The sequence below is a fragment of the Carcharhinus amblyrhynchos genome, chromosome 1 (genome assembly GCF_965287045.1).
Source record: "Carcharhinus amblyrhynchos chromosome 1, sCarAmb.v2.hapA, whole genome shotgun sequence".
Classification (NCBI taxonomy): Eukaryota; Metazoa; Chordata; class Chondrichthyes; order Carcharhiniformes; family Carcharhinidae; genus Carcharhinus; species Carcharhinus amblyrhynchos.
In genome coordinates this window covers 96,609,798-96,628,471 of record NC_137324.1, presented here as the reverse complement: position 1 = coordinate 96,628,471, position 18,674 = coordinate 96,609,798, and the positions used below count along the sequence as shown (strand labels likewise).

General features: G+C 40.1%; 1 protein-coding gene across 3 annotated transcripts in view; it reads right to left on the bottom strand.

The window, feature by feature from the left end:
• Positions 1-18,674, bottom strand: part of anapc4 (anaphase promoting complex subunit 4) — a 98,827-nt gene that overhangs the window by 45,976 nt on the left and 34,177 nt on the right. For all 3 annotated transcript variants that reach the window (XM_080189285.1, XM_080189295.1, XM_080189276.1), the window contains exons 9-14: positions 17,653-17,763; positions 17,248-17,331; positions 15,520-15,606; positions 11,174-11,238; positions 10,618-10,660; positions 10,348-10,424 (exon numbers count right to left, since the gene is read on the bottom strand). In XM_080189285.1, the coding sequence (XP_080045411.1) occupies positions 10,348-10,424; positions 10,618-10,660; positions 11,174-11,238; positions 15,520-15,606; positions 17,248-17,331; positions 17,653-17,763 (467 nt within the window). The remainder of the gene's footprint in view (positions 1-10,347; positions 10,425-10,617; positions 10,661-11,173; positions 11,239-15,519; positions 15,607-17,247; positions 17,332-17,652; positions 17,764-18,674) is intronic.

Sequence of the window (18,674 nt, the reverse complement as noted above, 5' to 3'; positions counted from 1 at the left end):
TTGATCTCCCTCAGTTCTTTCCTCTCACTAAGTCTTTCATTCTCCAACATATCTGTCATCTGATTTGCATCCTCTTCTGGGAAGAAAGAGCCAAAGTGTGTATTCAGCTGCTTGGCCATTTCTTTGTCTTCTATTATACATTCTCCCGTTTCTGTATGCAGTGGATGTACAGTTGTCTTCACCAACCTCTTTCTCTTCACATATCTTTAGAAACTCTTAGTGTCAGTCTTTACGTTCCCTGCAAGCTTGCTTTCATACTGTATTTTCCCTTCTTAATCAATCCCTTGGTCCTTCTTTGCTGAATTCTAAACTGCTCCCAATCCTCAAACCTATCATTTTTCTTGGCCAATCAATTTTTGTAAGCCACGGATTGGCCTTCTCATCCATTTTACTTTTGTGCCAGACAGGAATAAATAGTTGCTGCAATTCGCCAATGCATTCCTTGAATGTTTACCATTGTCTATCCACTGTCATCCCTTTAAGTAACTCTCCCCAAATGTACCAACCAACTCAAGAACAGTTTCTCATGTACCAACCAACTCAAGAACAACTTCTCCCCTGCCGCTCTCAGATTTTTGAATGGACTTACCTTATATTAAGTTGATTTTTCTCTACAGCTTAGCTATGACTGTAACACTACATTCTGCACTCTCTCATTTCCTTCTCTATGAATGGTATGTTTTGTTTGTATAGCCCGCAAGAAAAAATACTTTTCACTGTATGTTAATACATGTGACAATAATAAATCAAATCAAAATCTATCAAGGCCAACTTATGCCTCATATCCTCATAGTTTCCTTTATTAAGATTCAGCACCCTAGTCTCCAAATCAACTACTTCACTCTCCACCTTAATAAGAAAATCTATCACGCTTTGGTCGCTCATCCCTAAGGGGTCTTGTACAGCTAGATTGGCAATGATTCCTTTCTCATTACACAGTACCCAGTCTAAGATGGCCTGCTCTCTAGCTGGTTCTTCCACACACTGGTCAAGAAAACTATCCTGTATATACTCCAAGAATTCCTCCTCTACAGCATTGTGGCCAATTTGATTTGTCCAATTTATGTGCAGATTAAAATCACCGATGATCACTAATTTCATGTTTAATTCCATTCCCAACATCACTACTGCAGTTTAGGGGTCTATATATGACACCCACTAATGTTTTTTGCCCCTTGGTATATCTCAACTCTACCCATATAGACTACACGTTGTCAGAGCCAATATCCTTCCTCACTATCGTGTTAATTTCCTCTTTAACCAGCAGTGCCACTCCACCACCTTTTCTTTAAGCCTGTCCTTCCTAAATATTGAATACCCTGGGACATTCAATTCCAACCCCTGGTCACCCTGCAGTCATGTCTCCGTAATCCCAATTATATCATACATGTTTATATCTACCTGCGCAATCAGTTCATTCCCTTTATTGCAAATGCTCCGCACATTAAGGTACCGAGCCTTTAAGCTTGTCTTTTTAAGTGTTTGTCTTGATCCCAGTATTTTTCTCTGTAGCCCTGTTTGAAATATGTCCTTGGTTTCTTTGCCTATCAAAGAACAAAGAACAATACAGCACAGGAAACAGGCCCTTCGGCCCTCAAAGCCTGCGCCGCTCACACTTCCAACTAGACTATTCATTTGTATCCCTCCATTCCCAGCCTGTTCATGTGGCTATCCAGATAAGTCTTAAACGATCCCAGCGTGTCCGCCTCTACCACCTTGCCTGGCAGTGCATTCCAGGCCCACACCACCCTCTGTGTAAAATACATCCCTCTGACATCTGTGTTAAACCTTGCCTCCCTCACCTTGAACCTGTGACCCCTTGTGTTCGTCACCTCTGACCAGGGAAAAAGTTTCCCACTGTTCACCCTTTCTATGCCCTTCACAATTTTATACACCTCCATTAGGTCGCCCCTCACCCTCCGTCTTTCCAGGGAGAACATAGTTTAAACCTTCCCCAAGCGGTCTGGCAAACATTCCCCAGGACATTAGTCCCAGTCGTGCCCAGGTGTAATCTGTCCAATTTGTATAGGTTCCACCTCCCCAAGCCCTAGGAATCTGAAACCCTACCCCAACACCATCCCTTCAGCCACATATTTATCCGATATATTCTGCATTTCTACTCTGACTAGCACGGAGCATCGGTAGTAATCCTGAGATCATTACCTTTGAGGTCTGATTTCTTAACTTTCTTCTTAGCTCCCTGTATTCTGCTTTTAGGACCTCATCCCTTTTTTTTAAACCTGTCATTTGTATAACATGTACTACAACCACTGGCTGTTTGCCCTCCCCTTCAGAATGTCCTGCAGCCGCTCAGATGCATCCTTGACCCTAGCACCAGGAAGGCAACATACCGTCCTGGAGTCTTGTCTGCGGCCTCAGAAATGCCCATCTATTCCCCTTACAATTGAATCCCTATAACTATTGGACTGGCACATTTTTTATCCCTCCCTTCTGCAGCAGAACCAATCATGGTGCAATGAGTTTGGCTGCTATTGCTTTCCCCAGAGAGGTCATTCTTCTCAACAGTATCCAAAGCAGTATATCTGTTTTGCAGGGGAATGGCCATAGGAGATTTCTGTACTACCTCTTGCTCTGTCTGGGAGTCACCCATTTCCTTCTTGCCTGCAGAGTGCCCACCTCTCTATATGTGCTATCCACGATACTCTCCTACTCGTGGATGCTCTTGTGTCTTCAGCTGCCGTTCCAGCTCTGCTCTGAAACTCAAGCTTCCAGGGGCTGTAGATGGAGATGCTTCCTGCACACATGCTGGAACTGTCCCCAATCAGCCACATGGAGCAAGAGAAGCAAATCGCTGTCATGTCTTACCCCTTTAAATTAAATGTTTAAAAGGAGCACTCTAATGACACTTTGCAATGAGGAAATGAGATGACAGAAATATTTTCAAATACTGAAAACATGTAGAATAGAATCATAGAATGGTTCCAATGCAGAAGGAAATAATTTGGTTTGTTCTGTTTAAGCTGACTCCCTGCAGCAGCAATTCAGCCAGTTCTACTCCTTGCCCTTTACCTATAGCCCTGCAATTGTTTCCTTCTTCCGTGCTCATCCCATTCCTTTTAAAAAGGCACAATTGAATCTGCCTCCATCATTTCTCAGGCAGGTCATTCCAAATCCTAATTCCTACTGTGCAAAAAGTCTTTTCCTTATATCCAATGCTTCTGTTGCCAATCACCTTATGTTGCTGTCCTTTGGTTCTCCAGTCTTCCATCAATTGAAACAGCTTTTATTTACTCTGCTTAGACCTGGCAAATCTCCTTATAACCTTCTTTTCTGTAAAGGAGAAGAGTTCCAGCTTCTCTACTCTATTGACATGACCGTAGCCCCACTAGTCCCTCATTCTCATACATTTTTCAACACCCTCTCTAAAGTCTTCACATCCTTCCTAAAATGTGGTGCTCAGAATTGCAAATAATACTCCAGCTGAGGCCAAACCAATGTTTTATAAAAGTTTGTCATAATTTCCTTGCTTTTGTAATCCATTTATAAAGCCCACAGTACTGAATGCCTTTTTAACTATGTCCTTAACTTGCTCTGTATTTATAAGTTGTGCACATCTACTCCCTGGTTTCTGTTCTTGCAGCCCATTTTGAATTGTACCTTTATTTTACATTGCCGTTTCACATTCTTCTAAAATACTTCAATTCACATTTCTCTACATTAAACTGCATCTGCTATGTCTCTGTCCATTCCACTGGCCCATGTCCTCTTGATATTCACCATAAGAGAAAGAAAAAGTAGACCACATTGCCCCTTGAGGCTGGCTCACCATTCAATGTGATCATGGTTGATCTTTTGCCTCAGCTCTACTTTCCTGCCATCTCCCTTCATCCCTGGGGTAGAGAATTCCAAAGATCCACAACCCCAACCCCTTGAGTAAAGACAGTTCTTTGTCTCAGTTATAAACGATTGACCTCTTTTCCTGAGGGGGTGCCTGTGTCCTAGATTCCCCAGGCAAGGGAAAACAACTGTGTCAGGTGCCTTCACATTTTGCATATTTCAATGAATTTATCTCTTCTGAATGCCAGGGAGTATAGGACAAATTACTCAGCCTCGCATCACAGTCTCATCCCAGGAACCACTCTAATGAATCTTTGGCGTACCACCTCAAATGAAACTACATCTTTCTTTAAGTATGAAAATCAAAACTACTCAGTGCTCCAGTCCTGCCAAAGACCTGTACAATTGTTGTGAGACTTCCTTATTCTTGCAGTCCTGCAAAAATTGCTAACATGCAAGTTTCTTTGAATCATAGAATCCTACAGTGCAGGAGGAGGCCATTTGGCCCAGAGTCTACACCGATTAAACCACACCTTGGCCCTATCCCCATGCATTTACCCTAGCTAGTCCCCCGACACTAAAGGGCAATTTAGCATGATCAACCACCCAAGCCACACATCTTTGGACTGTCAAAGGAAACCGGAGCACCTGGAGGAATCCCATGCAGACTTGGGGAGAATGTGCAAACTCAACACAGACAGTGACCGAAGCTTGGAATCAAACCCATGTCCCAGGTATTTTGAGGCAGCAGTGCTAACCACTGCGCCGCTTAACATCAACACTTAGAAACTTGACATTTCAAAAAAAAGATGCTGGCTTTCTGTTCTCATTACCAAAGTGAAGTACTATTCAACGGGCCAAGAAGAGATACGAAATAAAACAAGCCAGCAAACCTGGTACCTTCTCAGCCCATTATCTTCCTCTGCAATAAATGTGACAGAGATTGCCATGCCAGATTGGGTTCCTGATTAACACCAGGCAATGATTAACAAAGTTAACCACGACTGTGAGACTATTATCTTTTAAGCCAGGAGACTGCCATCAAAGTGAATATCCTGACAGTCTGCCCACCCTATACTCCATCTGCCACCTCACTGTCCATTCACTTAACATGTCTATATCCCACTGCAGCCTCTTTGTGTCCTCCTCATATTCTCACCTAATTCTGTGTCATGGGCAAATGTATATGGACTACTATTGTTTTATGTGTCCAATTTATTTATGTAGTTTGTAAATAGCTGAGATGAAAATATCCCATTGATCCCTGCATCCTGTCTATTAAACAATCCACTATGAACTCTTTACACAATTCACAATACTTTAAAATTTTATGTCAGCTGCAAATTTTAAAATTGTGTCCTGTACATCCAACTTTAGGTCCTTAATGTGGTCGAAAAGTAGCGGTCCAAGCACCGAAAACTAGCGAATCCCAATGTATACATTCCTCCAGTCCAAAACTCTCTTTCTACAACTCAGACAACTTCGTATCCATATTGCCATCTTTTCTTTTATTCCATAGGCCAGGATTTTTTTGGCAGTGAAGATGGGATAGCATTATGATTTAATAGGGAGACACGGTTTCTTGAAAGGGAAAGAGTACATGACAAATTTATTAGCGTTCTTTGAGGATGTAACAAGCAGGGAGATAAAAGAGGAGCCAACAGATATTGTACTAGGATTTCCAAAAGGCATTTGTTAAAAGTGCCACATAAAAGGTTCCTACAAAAAGATAAGAGCTCAGTATATTAGCACAGATAGAGAAGTGGCTAACAAACAGGAAACTAAGTTGGGATAAATGGATCATTGTGGCCAAATTTGCTGATGATATGAAGACAAGTTGGGATGCAAGTTGTGAGGAGGATAGAAAGTATCTGCCAAGGGTTATAGCTAGGTTGAGTGTGAGCAAAAAATTGGCAGATGGAATACAGTATGGGAAAATGTGAGGCTCTCCATATTGGCAAGAATGCTGCAGCACAGAGAGACCTGGGTGGCCTTGTCCATGAAATGCAAAAGGTCGGCATGCAGATACAGCAGGTAATTGAGAAGGCAAACTCAATGCTGGCCTTTATCTCAAGGGGATACGGTATAAAAGTGGGGGAGTCTGACTATAACTGCACAGAGCATTGATAAGGCCACACTGTGTACAGTTTGGTCACCTTACTTAGGAGGCGCATATATGCATTGGAAACAGTTTAGAGAAGGCTTACTGAACTGAACCTTGGGATTAGTGGTCATCTTATGAGGAAAGGTGGAGCAGGTTGGGCCTTTAGGTAATCTTATTGAAACATAAGATTCTGAGGGAGTCTGACAGGGTAGATACTGAGGGGCTGTTTTTCTCATGGAGGATGGAAATATCACTATCTTAAGCACCCACCTCTCAATGCCACACAACACCCTCCATGTAACTTTATTGCAATCACTGGGTCAAAATCATTGAACTTTATTCCTAACAGTATTGTGGATGTACCTACACCACAAAGACTGCAATGGTTCAAATCACTGACTTGTTAGAAATTATATAAGCATAATGAGATTAGTAAATCAGCCATCAAACTCTACTGGTCTAGGTTTGAAAAGAAAATAGAAATTCATGATTGTCTCGTAATTTATGAGTTAGTAGGTTTGGCATTGTATACTGTATAGGTGACTCTAGTTCCATAGTTAACCAGGGATGGGCAATAAATACTGCTTTCTAGTGTTCCTCATGTCAATTAAAAAATCCGTTACAGTAATTTTTTCTCACATTGTTACTGAAAAGAAAAGTCAACATAATTACTTGCTTTCCTTTTTTTCATAGGCCCAAATATTCCTGGAGACATATACATTTGATGTAAAAATTGAAGCTTCAAGTCGTTTCAATTTTCACCTGAAAACTCAGTAATTCCTCCTTCTGTAAAATTGTGGTATATAACAAAGTAAGACACAGTGACCTTGTGCAGAATCTCAAGGAATTGTTTTACAGGTGCAGCAGGTAATTAAGAAGGCAAATGGAATTTTGTCCTTTATTACTTTGTTAAAAACAGCGAGGTTATGTAGCAGCTGTATAAGATGCTGGTGAGACCACACCTGGAGTATTGTGTACAGTTTTGGTCTCCTTAGTTGAGAAAGGATATACTGGCACTGGAGGGGGTGCAGAATAGATTCACTAGGTTGATTCTGGAGTTGAATGGTTTGGCTTATAAGGAGAGACTGAGTAGACTGGGGCAATATTCATTGGAATTCAGAAGAATGAGGGGAGATCTTATAGAAACATACAAGATTATGAAGGGAATAGATAAGGTAGAAGTTGTTTCTACTGATGGGGAAACTAGAACTAGGGGGCATAGCCTCAAAATAAGGGGGAGCAGATTTAGGATTGAGTTGAGGAGGAATTTCTTCACACAAAGGGTTGTGAATCTGTGGAACTCTCTGCCCAGTGAAGCAGTTGAGGCTACCTTTTTAAGGCAAGGATAGATAAATTTTTGAACAGTAAAGGAACTAAGGGTTATGGTGAGTAGGTGGGTATGTGGAGCTGAGTCCATGAAAATATTAGCCATAATCTTATTGAATGGCAGAGCAGACTCGAGGGACCAGATGGCCTACTCCTGCTCCTAGTTCTTATGTTCTTATTAATCAATTCAACTAAGCAGTTCGTGGGTAGAGGCTGGAAAACCCATCTTCACTGTATCCCAGAGCTGGAAATACTGTTGGAATCAGGGGTGTATCTCCTTGTACCTGAAATTTCACCCCAAAGAGAAATGCTCTCTAAACAAGAACTGGAAAAACCTGATCCACGAGTATAGTGTTACAACAATCTGAGGTCCTTATCTGCTTTAAGAAGATGACCATCATCCTGGTACCCAAGAAAAACAAAGCAGTGTCCCTTAATGACTATCAGCCAGTGGCTCTGACATCCATTATTATGAAGTGCTTCAAAAGGCTAATCATGGCATGAGTCAATTCCAGTCTCCCGGACTACCTGGATCCAGTACAGTTTGCCTACTGCTGCAACAGGTCCACAACAGATGCCATTTCCTTGGCCCTGCACTCAACCCTGGAACATCTAGATAACAAGGACACCTATGTCAGACTCCTGCTTATTGACTACAGCTCAGTCTTCAACACTATTATTCCCATGAAACTCATCTCCAAACTCTATGGCCTGGGCCTCGTCACCCTCCTCTGCGACTGGATCCTGAACTTCCTAATTCACAGACCACAGTCAGTAAGGATAGGCAACAATGCTTCCTCCATGATCATCCTCAACACCAGTGTCCCACAAGGCTAAGTTCTCAGCCCATTACTTGACTGTGTGGCCAAATTCCCCTCCAAGTTGATTTTCAACTTGCTGATGACACCACCGTAGTAGGTCGGATCTCAAAAAGTGATGAGATAGAATACAGGAATGAGATAGAGAATCTAGTGAACTGGTGCAGCAACAATAATCTCTCCCTCAATGTCAACAAAACAAAGGAGATTATCATCGATTTCAGGAAGCGTAAAGGAGAGCATGCCTTTGTCTACATCAATGGAGATAAAGTAGAAAGGATCAAGAGCTTCAAGTTTTTAGATGTCCAGATCATCAACAATCTGTCCTGGTCCCCCCATTCCGACACTATAGTTAAGAAAGCCTACTAACACAACTACCTTCTTAGAAGAGTAAGGAAATTTAGCATGTCAGCTACTACTCTCACCAATTTTTACAGACGCATGATAGAAAGCATTCTGATTGTATCATAACTTGATATGATCCCTGCTCTGCCCAAGACCACAAGGAAATAAAAAAGGTTGACAATGTAGCCCAATCCATCACGCAAACCAGCCTCCCATCCATTGACTGTGTCTATACTTCCCGCTGCCTCGGCAAAGCAGCCAGCATAATTAAGAACCCTACGCATTCTCTCCCACCCTCTTCACTTGAAAGATACAAAAATCTGAGAACACGTACCAAACGACTCAAGAACACTTCTTCCCTGCCGCTGTCAGACTTTTGAATGGACTTACTTACTTTGATCTTTCTCTACACCCTAGCTCTGACTGTAACACTGCATTCTGTACTCTCTTGTTTCCTTCTCTACGAATGATATTTTTGTCTGTATATCATATAGTGAAAAATATTGTTTCTTGCATGTTAATACATGTGACAAGAATAAATCAAACCAAAATTAATTAAAATGCCACTTCAGTGAAAGATTGCGACAGGTAAAATTTAACTGGGACAAATTGAGCTATATCCAGTAGTTCCAAAGCAGCTTTGTTTTCGGGTTCAGATTCATTTAATTGATCATAGTTTATCCAACTAGTTATGCCACTGTGTGTGTGTGTGTGTGTGTGTGTGTGTGTGTGTGTGTGTGTGTGTGTGTGTGTGTGTGTGTGTGTGTGTGTGTGTGAGAGAGAGAGAGAGAGAGCAACTGGAAAATTTATCTTCTGGGTACAGAAATAATAAAAAAAAAAGCTGCAGACTAAGTTGACCATATAAAACAATGCTACTTTCACTTAGGTTTTAATTTGTTTCAGTTGGCAATATTGTACAAACTTGATAAATAGTTCCCTTCAGTTTAATGATTAGCTTTTAACATAATGAAGTAGCTTCTTTGGTACTGCTGCTGATACCTCTGAATTTGATTCCCTCCCTCCTGGAGGCCCGATTTTTATGTGTGTCAAGTTCCTGGGATTCATTTTGTTGCTGTATTCCACTGCAACAGTACAATTGAGGTTGGCCATTTTATGCGCAGTCGGCATCCAATTAGGCACCAAGTGGATAGCAAACACAGAGAGGAATTGGAGGGAAACAAGTTGCAGCAGGTAGCTTATACCAGTTTGCTTCAGTCCATTTGGGAACCTTGTCACTTGATTTTCATGATATAACTTAGGTTTTAAATGCACCCATTATTGGATTTTATTTAGCAATTTGAAAACTGTTCCTGAGTACAGGCTGGAAAACCCATCTTCACTGTAAAAGGATCTTGGGGCTGGAAGTACTGTTGGAATCAGGAGTGCATCTTCTCGTACATGAAGTTACAGCCCAAAAAGAAATGCTCCCTAAGCAAGAATTGGAAAATCCTGATCCACAAGTATAGTGTTGGAGTAAAGCTGAAGTAACTTCACAAGGCTAATGGCCTATATTGCGACTGCAACAGCAAACCACTCAGTTACATTCTACTCCATTTTTAAAAAACTTTTCCTCAAAGTATCATTCAGTTCACAAACTTAGAACTGAATTTGCATACTTTGTTATACTATCAACATAAAACCAGGAATATTAAAGGTATTTGCTCAAAATATCTCCGAATTGCGATGTCATAAAAACAAAACATAGACCAGAGTTAACCCACTGTTCACACCGGCTGCCACTGCAAGCGAGGACAGAGGATTTGATGCTTAGCCAAATCTCCATTCACAGCAGCTGGACCAAGGAATTCTGCTGGCGTGAATGGCTGGAGAATCCCACCCAATACATTGCAGCAATTACCTGCTATAAAGGCTTGGAAATGCAATTTAGCAGAATAAACAATCTCAAAGTACATAAACAGTCCCAACCCTTTCAGTTCAAAAAGGATAATACTCTACCTTTGTAAGTGACTGATAACTAGCTTCTGAATACTAGAATAAGATGACTCTATTGACTGGCCAAGCTTCTTTAAACCCTGTCAGTTTCAAACAAAGCAAAAGATTAGTTTATACAAAAATTTAATCAATTGTACTTCTTACAAATGAACAGCATCAAGTTAGGGAGAAGAGAAATCCTTACCACACATATTTACATTAGCATATTCAAAATCTCTAGTGGAATCTATAAAGAAAATGTATTTCTATATTTGTATCTTTTAATACACTCACCTTAACTGTCAGCTGGTTCATTAACAAAGACTGCAACTCTGGACTACAAAACAAAACAAGTTAAGTCTAGGTCACATCTAGAAAATATAAATTTGTTGATGACTTGTCCATTTTTCCCCAACATGTTATGACATATACAATCTGCCTACGTAAACCACTATCCAGTCCAGCTCTGGTCTGCTAAAATCGCTCCCATTCCAGTACCATCTCAGAATGACTTTTAAACATGTATGTTAACAACAACCAGTTTTACCTCCTCACTCAATGCCTGCACCCTGTTACTAAATTATCCAATATCTAATACTATTTAATTCCCTCAATTAAATATTGGGAAGACTGAAGTCATTGTTTTCAGTCCCCCTCCCTTTCCCCACCCCACAATTCCATTCCCTAGCTACCCATTCCATGCCTCTCGCGGACAAAGCACAAGACAAAACACCCTGTTTGCAATCTGCTTTTATTTCATACTAAATACTAGTGTGGTTGGAGACCAAGTTATGATGAACATACAAATGCAATCATACGCAGATGTGGCAAACTGCCTCAACAAACCTACCTAGCTTTACCCCACATTAGTAGTTCCATGAACTCCTCCTGTACTGAAGTTTTTGTACTTTTCTCCTAAAAGCAAAAATATAATACTTAAGATTCTATGACATATAATCTCTTACCATAGGCTAAATCAGCAGCATAAATTATTACAAAACAATGGAAACACTTAGCAAAGTTTAAAAATCTCCAAATTGCACACCAGAGTCATTAACAATGAATGGGGAAAAGAGAGCTGGAGAATCTAGCCAGTGGATCAATTTTGAAAGAATGCACATATTTAATTTATAAAAAGCTTTACGTGAGAACAATTATTGCACCAGCCATTATATTATTACAAAATACACGAAAAATATTTGTCATTTGTCCAAAACAAGCAGGGTTGAGGAAGAAGGACAAATGTCAGGCTGAAAAAAAATTCAATATGGAAGTATGAAATAAGATCTGTGAACAAGAAATGAAGAGGTACAGCACTAAGTGAAAGTTTGGCATATGGCAGAACGAATATACAGCTGATCAAACTACATGTAATGAGGATTTTCAAATGTGATGCTTTAGGGAGCTTTTCCCATAAAACAGCAGTACACCATTTCTGGCAATATATGGTGACCAGACTCAGTGTTGTACACAGGACCTGTAGAAGCTGGGAGTAGATAGAAGGGTACAAGGTCAAGACAAGATTCTTCCACAAAAACAAACAATACTGGAAAATCTCAGCAGGTCTGAAAGCATCTGTAGAGAGAGAACAGACCTGATATTTGAGTTTGGATAAATCTTGATCAGAGCAAGATTCTTGCACCTTTTATCAGGTACATGCCCCAAGTCTAACTGCCACAAACTAAAGTGGACCAGTTCCCCATTTACCTATGTCAAACCTTCACACAACCTTTTAAAGCTCTTTTATTTCAGTTTGTGTTTATTAGGACCTGCCCTCAAGATGACATGGAGAATTGTCTCATCTTCACACATATCCAAAAGCATAACACCGCAAGCCATCATAAAGTAACCTGACTGCACAGTGTGCAACCATTTGCTGACACATAGCATACAAGTCATATTTGTAATACTTCATCTTTCAGGATGACAAAACTACTCTTCTGCTTGGGCAATAGCTACAGAACACATAACCTGAGTTAAAGAAAGGGCTTATTGGTAAACTGACATGTTTTGCAAAATGACAAACTAAATCTGCTCTGGTATATTGCAGTTCTGTGCAGTTTCCCTCAAGTGTAGACAGATCCCCTTTAAACATTTCTCCACAATTTCTCAATTTCTTTGAGGATTGCCCTGCTACGTACCTTGAGAATCTAGTGCAGCACGGACAGAAAATATGATGTAACTTGCACTTTTGGATAACCGCTCTCAAATTTTCTAATTACCTCAACCTATTCTACATGTGCCATCAGTGCATAGGAATAGAAGATGTTTCATCCAACATGATTTAGCTACAGCATGAGGACTACTGCATATAGTCAACATTTTTAACAATACACTTGAGGGATCAACATTTTTAACAATACACTTGAGGGATCAACATTTTTAACAATACACTTGAGGGATCAACATTTTTAACAATACACTTGCAGTCCATATCAGGTGATCTCAACTTTACCACTATTGTGCAATTGTTAATTTCCCAATTTAGAATATCTTAAGCATTTAAGCTACATCTTGCAGCATTATGCTTGATGATGGAATTATCTAAAATTTTACTGCCAAATGAAATAAATCACGGCTCTTCATTTTAATAATCTCAGTTGAATCCCCATGTTGTAAAGGGATGTTTTATATCATATTTTATTAGGTCAGGACTTAGTTCCATGAATTAAAACATAACGTTTATGTAAAGTTTTGTTTATCTGATTCCTACGTTCTAAACATGAGACTAGAATTAATGAATGAGGCTGCTGAGAAGATGCCCTACTGAGTAACTTAAGCACCAAGTTAATCAGAGAAGAGGTTTTGTTACTTACTACCCCCATAGCACCAGGTTAAAAGAAGTTATGTTGCACCAATCCCTTTCAAGGTTCCTCAGTTGCTTTCAGTATGTAGGTTTTCAGCCCACAAGACTGCATTTATACAGATGTTAAAATTTTAAGGATCCATCATATCTTTCAGAGAGCTTTGATTAGTTCAAATTTCCCTTTGGATTTGCAATAGACTGACATCCAGAGCAGGCAGTAATCACCATTTTTTAGGATTACAATATGTAGGGATTAAGATTTTGAGTTTATCTGCTAAAATGTTATCTGATTTCAAATTTTGAGTAGCAGAACAAATAGTTAAATTATTCTTTAAAAACGTTTTAAGAAGTAACCTTTCCCCAAGGTCCAAACAAAACAAAATATTTATTTGTTTTGGAAACTGTAGTGTGCAATAGAATAGATGGCCTTGCCAAAATGAAATAAGAAGAATGGCAAAGTTCAGATTTTAGAAACATGAAGTAGGTGTCTGCGCGTGTATCTACTTAATCAGCACAAATGGCAGAAGATTCCTCAGCTGAACAGAAATATCAGACTGGGAACAAAGATGATCCTTTGTTGATGGTTTCCAAAGCTGAGTCAAGAGAGAAAAATGTACTTCCTGTTGATCAGAAGTCGTGTAGTAAATTCCACTATGGTTCTTACTGGGGTGGATTCTTGGAAGTACAGTGAAATAGCAAGTGGCTGTAACTAGGGACCCTTTGAATTAACTGCAGTATTGGTTGCATGCTGAGGTGAGGCTCTGGAAGCTTAACTGCAAACACAAAATAAAGTACTAATGTAAATATTTTGAATGTGTTGTAATCGGATGGAAAGACTGGTCCTTCTCAGTCATAGTGATTGATTTTAGCTGCTGTTGGCGTGAAATCATAGAAACCCTACAATACAAAAAGAGACCATTCGGCTCATCGAGTCTGCATCGACCACAATCCCATCCAGGCCCTACCCCCATATCCCTACATATTTTACCCACTAATCCCTCTAACCTACACATCTCAGGACACTAAGGGGCAATTTAGCATGGCCAACCAACCTAACCTGCACATCTTTGCCCTGTGGGAGGAAACCGGAGCACCCGGAGGAAACCCACGCAGACACGAGGAGAATGTGCAAACTCCACGCAGACAGTGACCCAAGCCGGGAATCGAACCCAGGTCTGGAGCTGTGAAGCAGCAGTGCTAACCACTTTGCTACCGTGCCGCTCACTAAAGTTTATTTATTAGTCACAAGTAGGTTTACATTCATGCTGAATGAAGTTACTGTGAAAATGCCTTAGTTGCCTCACTCCGGCACCTGTTCAGGTACACTGAGGGAGAATTCAACATGAACGATCCACTTAACCAGCACGTCTTTCGGATTGTGGGAGGAAACCAGAGCACCTGGAGGAAACCCACATAGATACAGGGTGAATGTGCAGTCTGCATACAGACAGTGACCCAAGCTGGGAATTCAATCTGGGTCCCTGGCATTGAGAGGCAGCAGTGCTAACCGCTGTGCCAGCGTGCACCCAAAGCTGAGTGCTTCAAAGATTTACAGCAGTTCTTTGATTTACAGTGCGAAAGCACTCTCCCTAGGCAAATAAAACTGGAAAAGCGGCAGCTTCCAAAAGGTTGCAATAAACTAGCTAGCAAAACGGAGAATGCCTTGGGCATAGGCCCACATGCAATACACTGAGTTCCTACATCAAAGATAAACAGTCTGCTACTGCAGCAAGATAATCTGCAATCAGTCTACAATCAAAAGAACGACAATGAGTACTTAAAGAGCGTCTTTAACATAAGAAAATATTCCAAGATATTTAACAGAAGTACAGATAGAAATTAACACTGAGCCTGGAGATATTAGAAGGTGATGGTTGGGTGAAAACAGAGTGTAAAAGCTTAACAAGAAAAGCAGGTTTAAGCATCTCATCTATTAAGCTTCACAACTGATGTCAACTGAAATTCTCTTTGACTACATTTTTGTTCTTGGAAATATTCTGATAAATAGCGCATTAAGGTGTCCTCAACATGAAAGCAAGGACTTCTGTGCACAGTGAAAAACTGAATACGATGCAGAAAATGCAAGATGAGTCCTCAATTTCTTGTAATCAATAATGGAATGCATTATGAGGATAAGACTGGAGAGTGGAGTTGAGGATTATCATATTAGATCATTCATGATCTCATTGAATGATGGGGCAGACCTGATGGGCTGAATGGACTACTTCTGCTCCACATCTAAAGGAATTAACTAATATATTTTAAATCTAAAAGCTCTTGAAGAACATGATTTACGCTGTAGGTATGAGTGAAAATGCAAAAAACAAAATTTAATGCATTGCACAGATAAAATAGAATGACCTGTAATTTTTTTTTACATGGACACCCACCTGTACAAACTTTGTCAGTCTCAAGTCCATTTGCATTAAAATGTCCTCCCATGCTTCACACATGCAGGCCAAAGACAGCTTTTGGTACTGTTAAATTTAAAAATAAGGAAGTTCATGATTAAAAAAAAAACAAGTCAATCAAGATTGACTTTTTGTTAACAGTTTATCAATTAATAAATTATCCAATCTTGTAATTTATAAACTCTTTGTCACGATATTGCTGTCCAGGGGTCAATGCAAGTAACCCAATGGCCAACATAATCTATTTTTTAAATAGCGCTCTTTGATTTCCTTACCAGAAACTCCCATATGCACATGACCGAGGAGATATTGGCAAACTCTGAGCAAAGACAAGTGAAGACTTGTATTCTTAACCACACTGCCTTATTATGAGTTCAGTGTTGAAATTACAATTAATGCTGTGACCCATGTTTCACCAAGACAAATACTTTGGATCTAGTTTAAACCTTCCTCCTCCATTAAAAAGTCTGTTAATGTCAGCTTTTTAAAAAATGACAAATACCCAAAACAATGCACTCTTAAAGAAAGTATACAGCACTTAACATGGACATCATCAAAAGACTTGCTAAGAAATTCTCATTGTCGAATTCATATGAAAACTGGAGTAAATCACACTGATTTTTTCAGTGGGGGTTCAGAGAAGAATCTCCTACGCGTTGTGCACTGCAGAGTGCATTAGCGTGAAACACGTGAAAAATCAGTGGACAGGTTGGCAAAATGCGTATGCACTAATCTGTCAGCATCGAGATTGGCATATGCACATTGGCTCCTGTCTGCCAGTCTTGTGATTGCTGGCCAGCCTCACTGCCCCTGCAGTGCTGCCCCCCTACCCCTCTCACCGGCTAGCATTCCCAGAGATTCAGTCTCAGGCTCAGGTTAGCATAGGTTATGCACTAATCCCCCCCTTAAATCTCCTGCCCTATTGCACTAAAAAATTAGTGCAGCAGAATGGGAGAATCACCCCCTTGTAGATTTCTGAATGCATTTCTTTTACTCAGCAAGTGACTTTTCTTTATGCAATCATCATAATATTTTATCTAAAGAGGCTATTTAAAAGGGGAAACTACCATCGCAGAACACAATCATATTGCAGGCAATCATCCATATATTCAGCTTTTCAGAAAGATTCATTGCTATTGATCTTCAGCAATAACCTTCCCCTCCTTCTTGGGCTAGCAGCAGAGGTCAAGTGCAGTGAATGTGCAGCAGACTAGGAACTGAATTCAGAACTTATTGGCCTGTTAGCTGATCGTACTTAGTTAAGTCACAAGTATGGCTGTACGTGAAAACAGAACTTTCTCTTTGCTCCCAGTGTATCCAACTGGCCCAATGAACCGTCAGAAAGCAAAGCTAAAATGAAATCCTTTATTTATGTGACAGATTGTTGGCCATCAAAAAAAACCCCCAGTTATGGGTTTCACAGAATCATAGAATCCTACAGTGCAGGAGGCCATTTGGCCCATCGAGTCTGCACCAACCACAATCCCACCTAGACTCTATCCCCATAACTTCTTGCTAGTCCCCCTGACACTATGGGGCAATTCAGCATGGCAAATCCACCTAACCTGCACATCTTTGGCTTAAGACATAACAAAACTTATGTAGAGGGACAAAAGACAGTAGAGGGACAGATGAGTTAAATAGTCTGAATAATGTATCTCCAAGATGGTGATTTCAACCAGTTAACATTAGCAACTGTGTGCGTACCTGGAGCAGTGTTGAAATATGAGTGAACTTTCGGGCCATGCGAGTTACCTCAAGCAAACAATCTGACAGCAAGGTGGTATCCAACTGTGAAAACAAATGATAAGATCATAAAATACAAGTCAACATTCAGTTCAAAATTACAAGTTTTGTTTAAGTACCTTCTTGATTCACAATGCTTCTAACTGATGTTGAACCAAATAATCATAGTTTAACAGCAATTCCAGCAGCTCACTGAATTTGACATCCTAATCAGCAGTAATCATTTTCTGTTGCAAGCTCAGAGAGAGCTTTCACATAGCTACAAGGTCAAGTTATTACGAAACATTAGTTTTATTAATCATTCAAGTCTAAATCAAATTGATTAGAAATTAAATACATTTCTGAGCAAACATCAGGAAAATCTACCTGAAAGTAACTGATAATTGGTTCTGGTTCCTTGGATAGTTGAACTTCTGTGATAACAGACAATGCTTTCAGGTCACTGGACAAACAAAGATCCAGGCAGCGGCCTGCAATCTACAGAAGGAAATCACTTTTAGTGCAACATTGATATAGGTTTTACTATTCATCTTCTAAATAAAAGAAGAACTGTACTCTCAAGCAACATGTCAAAACAAAAGGCCATTTTTGACTAATCCAAATCCCACATCCCACAGAGTCATTAGAGGCCTCAGATCCTTTCTTTCCCAATGAACTACTGTTACATCACAAATACCATTATATTATTTGCTTCAATATGCTCTTCTGATATCCAAAGTGCTCTTGATATATGCTGGTACTGTTAATAACGTTTCAGTATTCAGACAGAATAGGATCCATTGCAGTTGAAATATAGCGACCGACAACATAGGCAAGGGTGATTTTGGCCATAAAGATGGTGATGCTTCGGGTGAATTGGATATTTAGGACAAGGTAGCATCCAAGAATTGATTAGCATGCAGGCAGACTCATGGCACCATTTCCTGGTTCTGGTTGATTGTCTTTGTCCTCCCACTGGTCTGTGTAGCTTATGCCTCACTACATCTACTTGATGCTAGATAGTTTTTCCAAACTGTATTGGAACAAGTATGTCAAGTGTTGCTTTAAGATACTTAGATATTAAGCCTTATTTATGGATGTGTATACTTGATTGCACTAGAACTCTGCCAATTGTCATCGCTATTTGATAATTGTCTGAAGTCATGTTTTTAGGGGTACTTTTGCCCATCTAAGAGCCAATCCTATTTTGGTCAGTCTGTCTGGAGATACTGGATTACCTCACGAGAAATAGATCATTCTTGCTGCCCTAGTATTGACTTGCACTAAATTCAACTTTGATGACCATGCTGGCTGTCCTAACAATTTACAAGTATTCTAGAATTATGACAGCTCAAAATGCCACATGGGTGGTGCCAATATTATAGATCAACTCTGGAGAATTCTGTAAT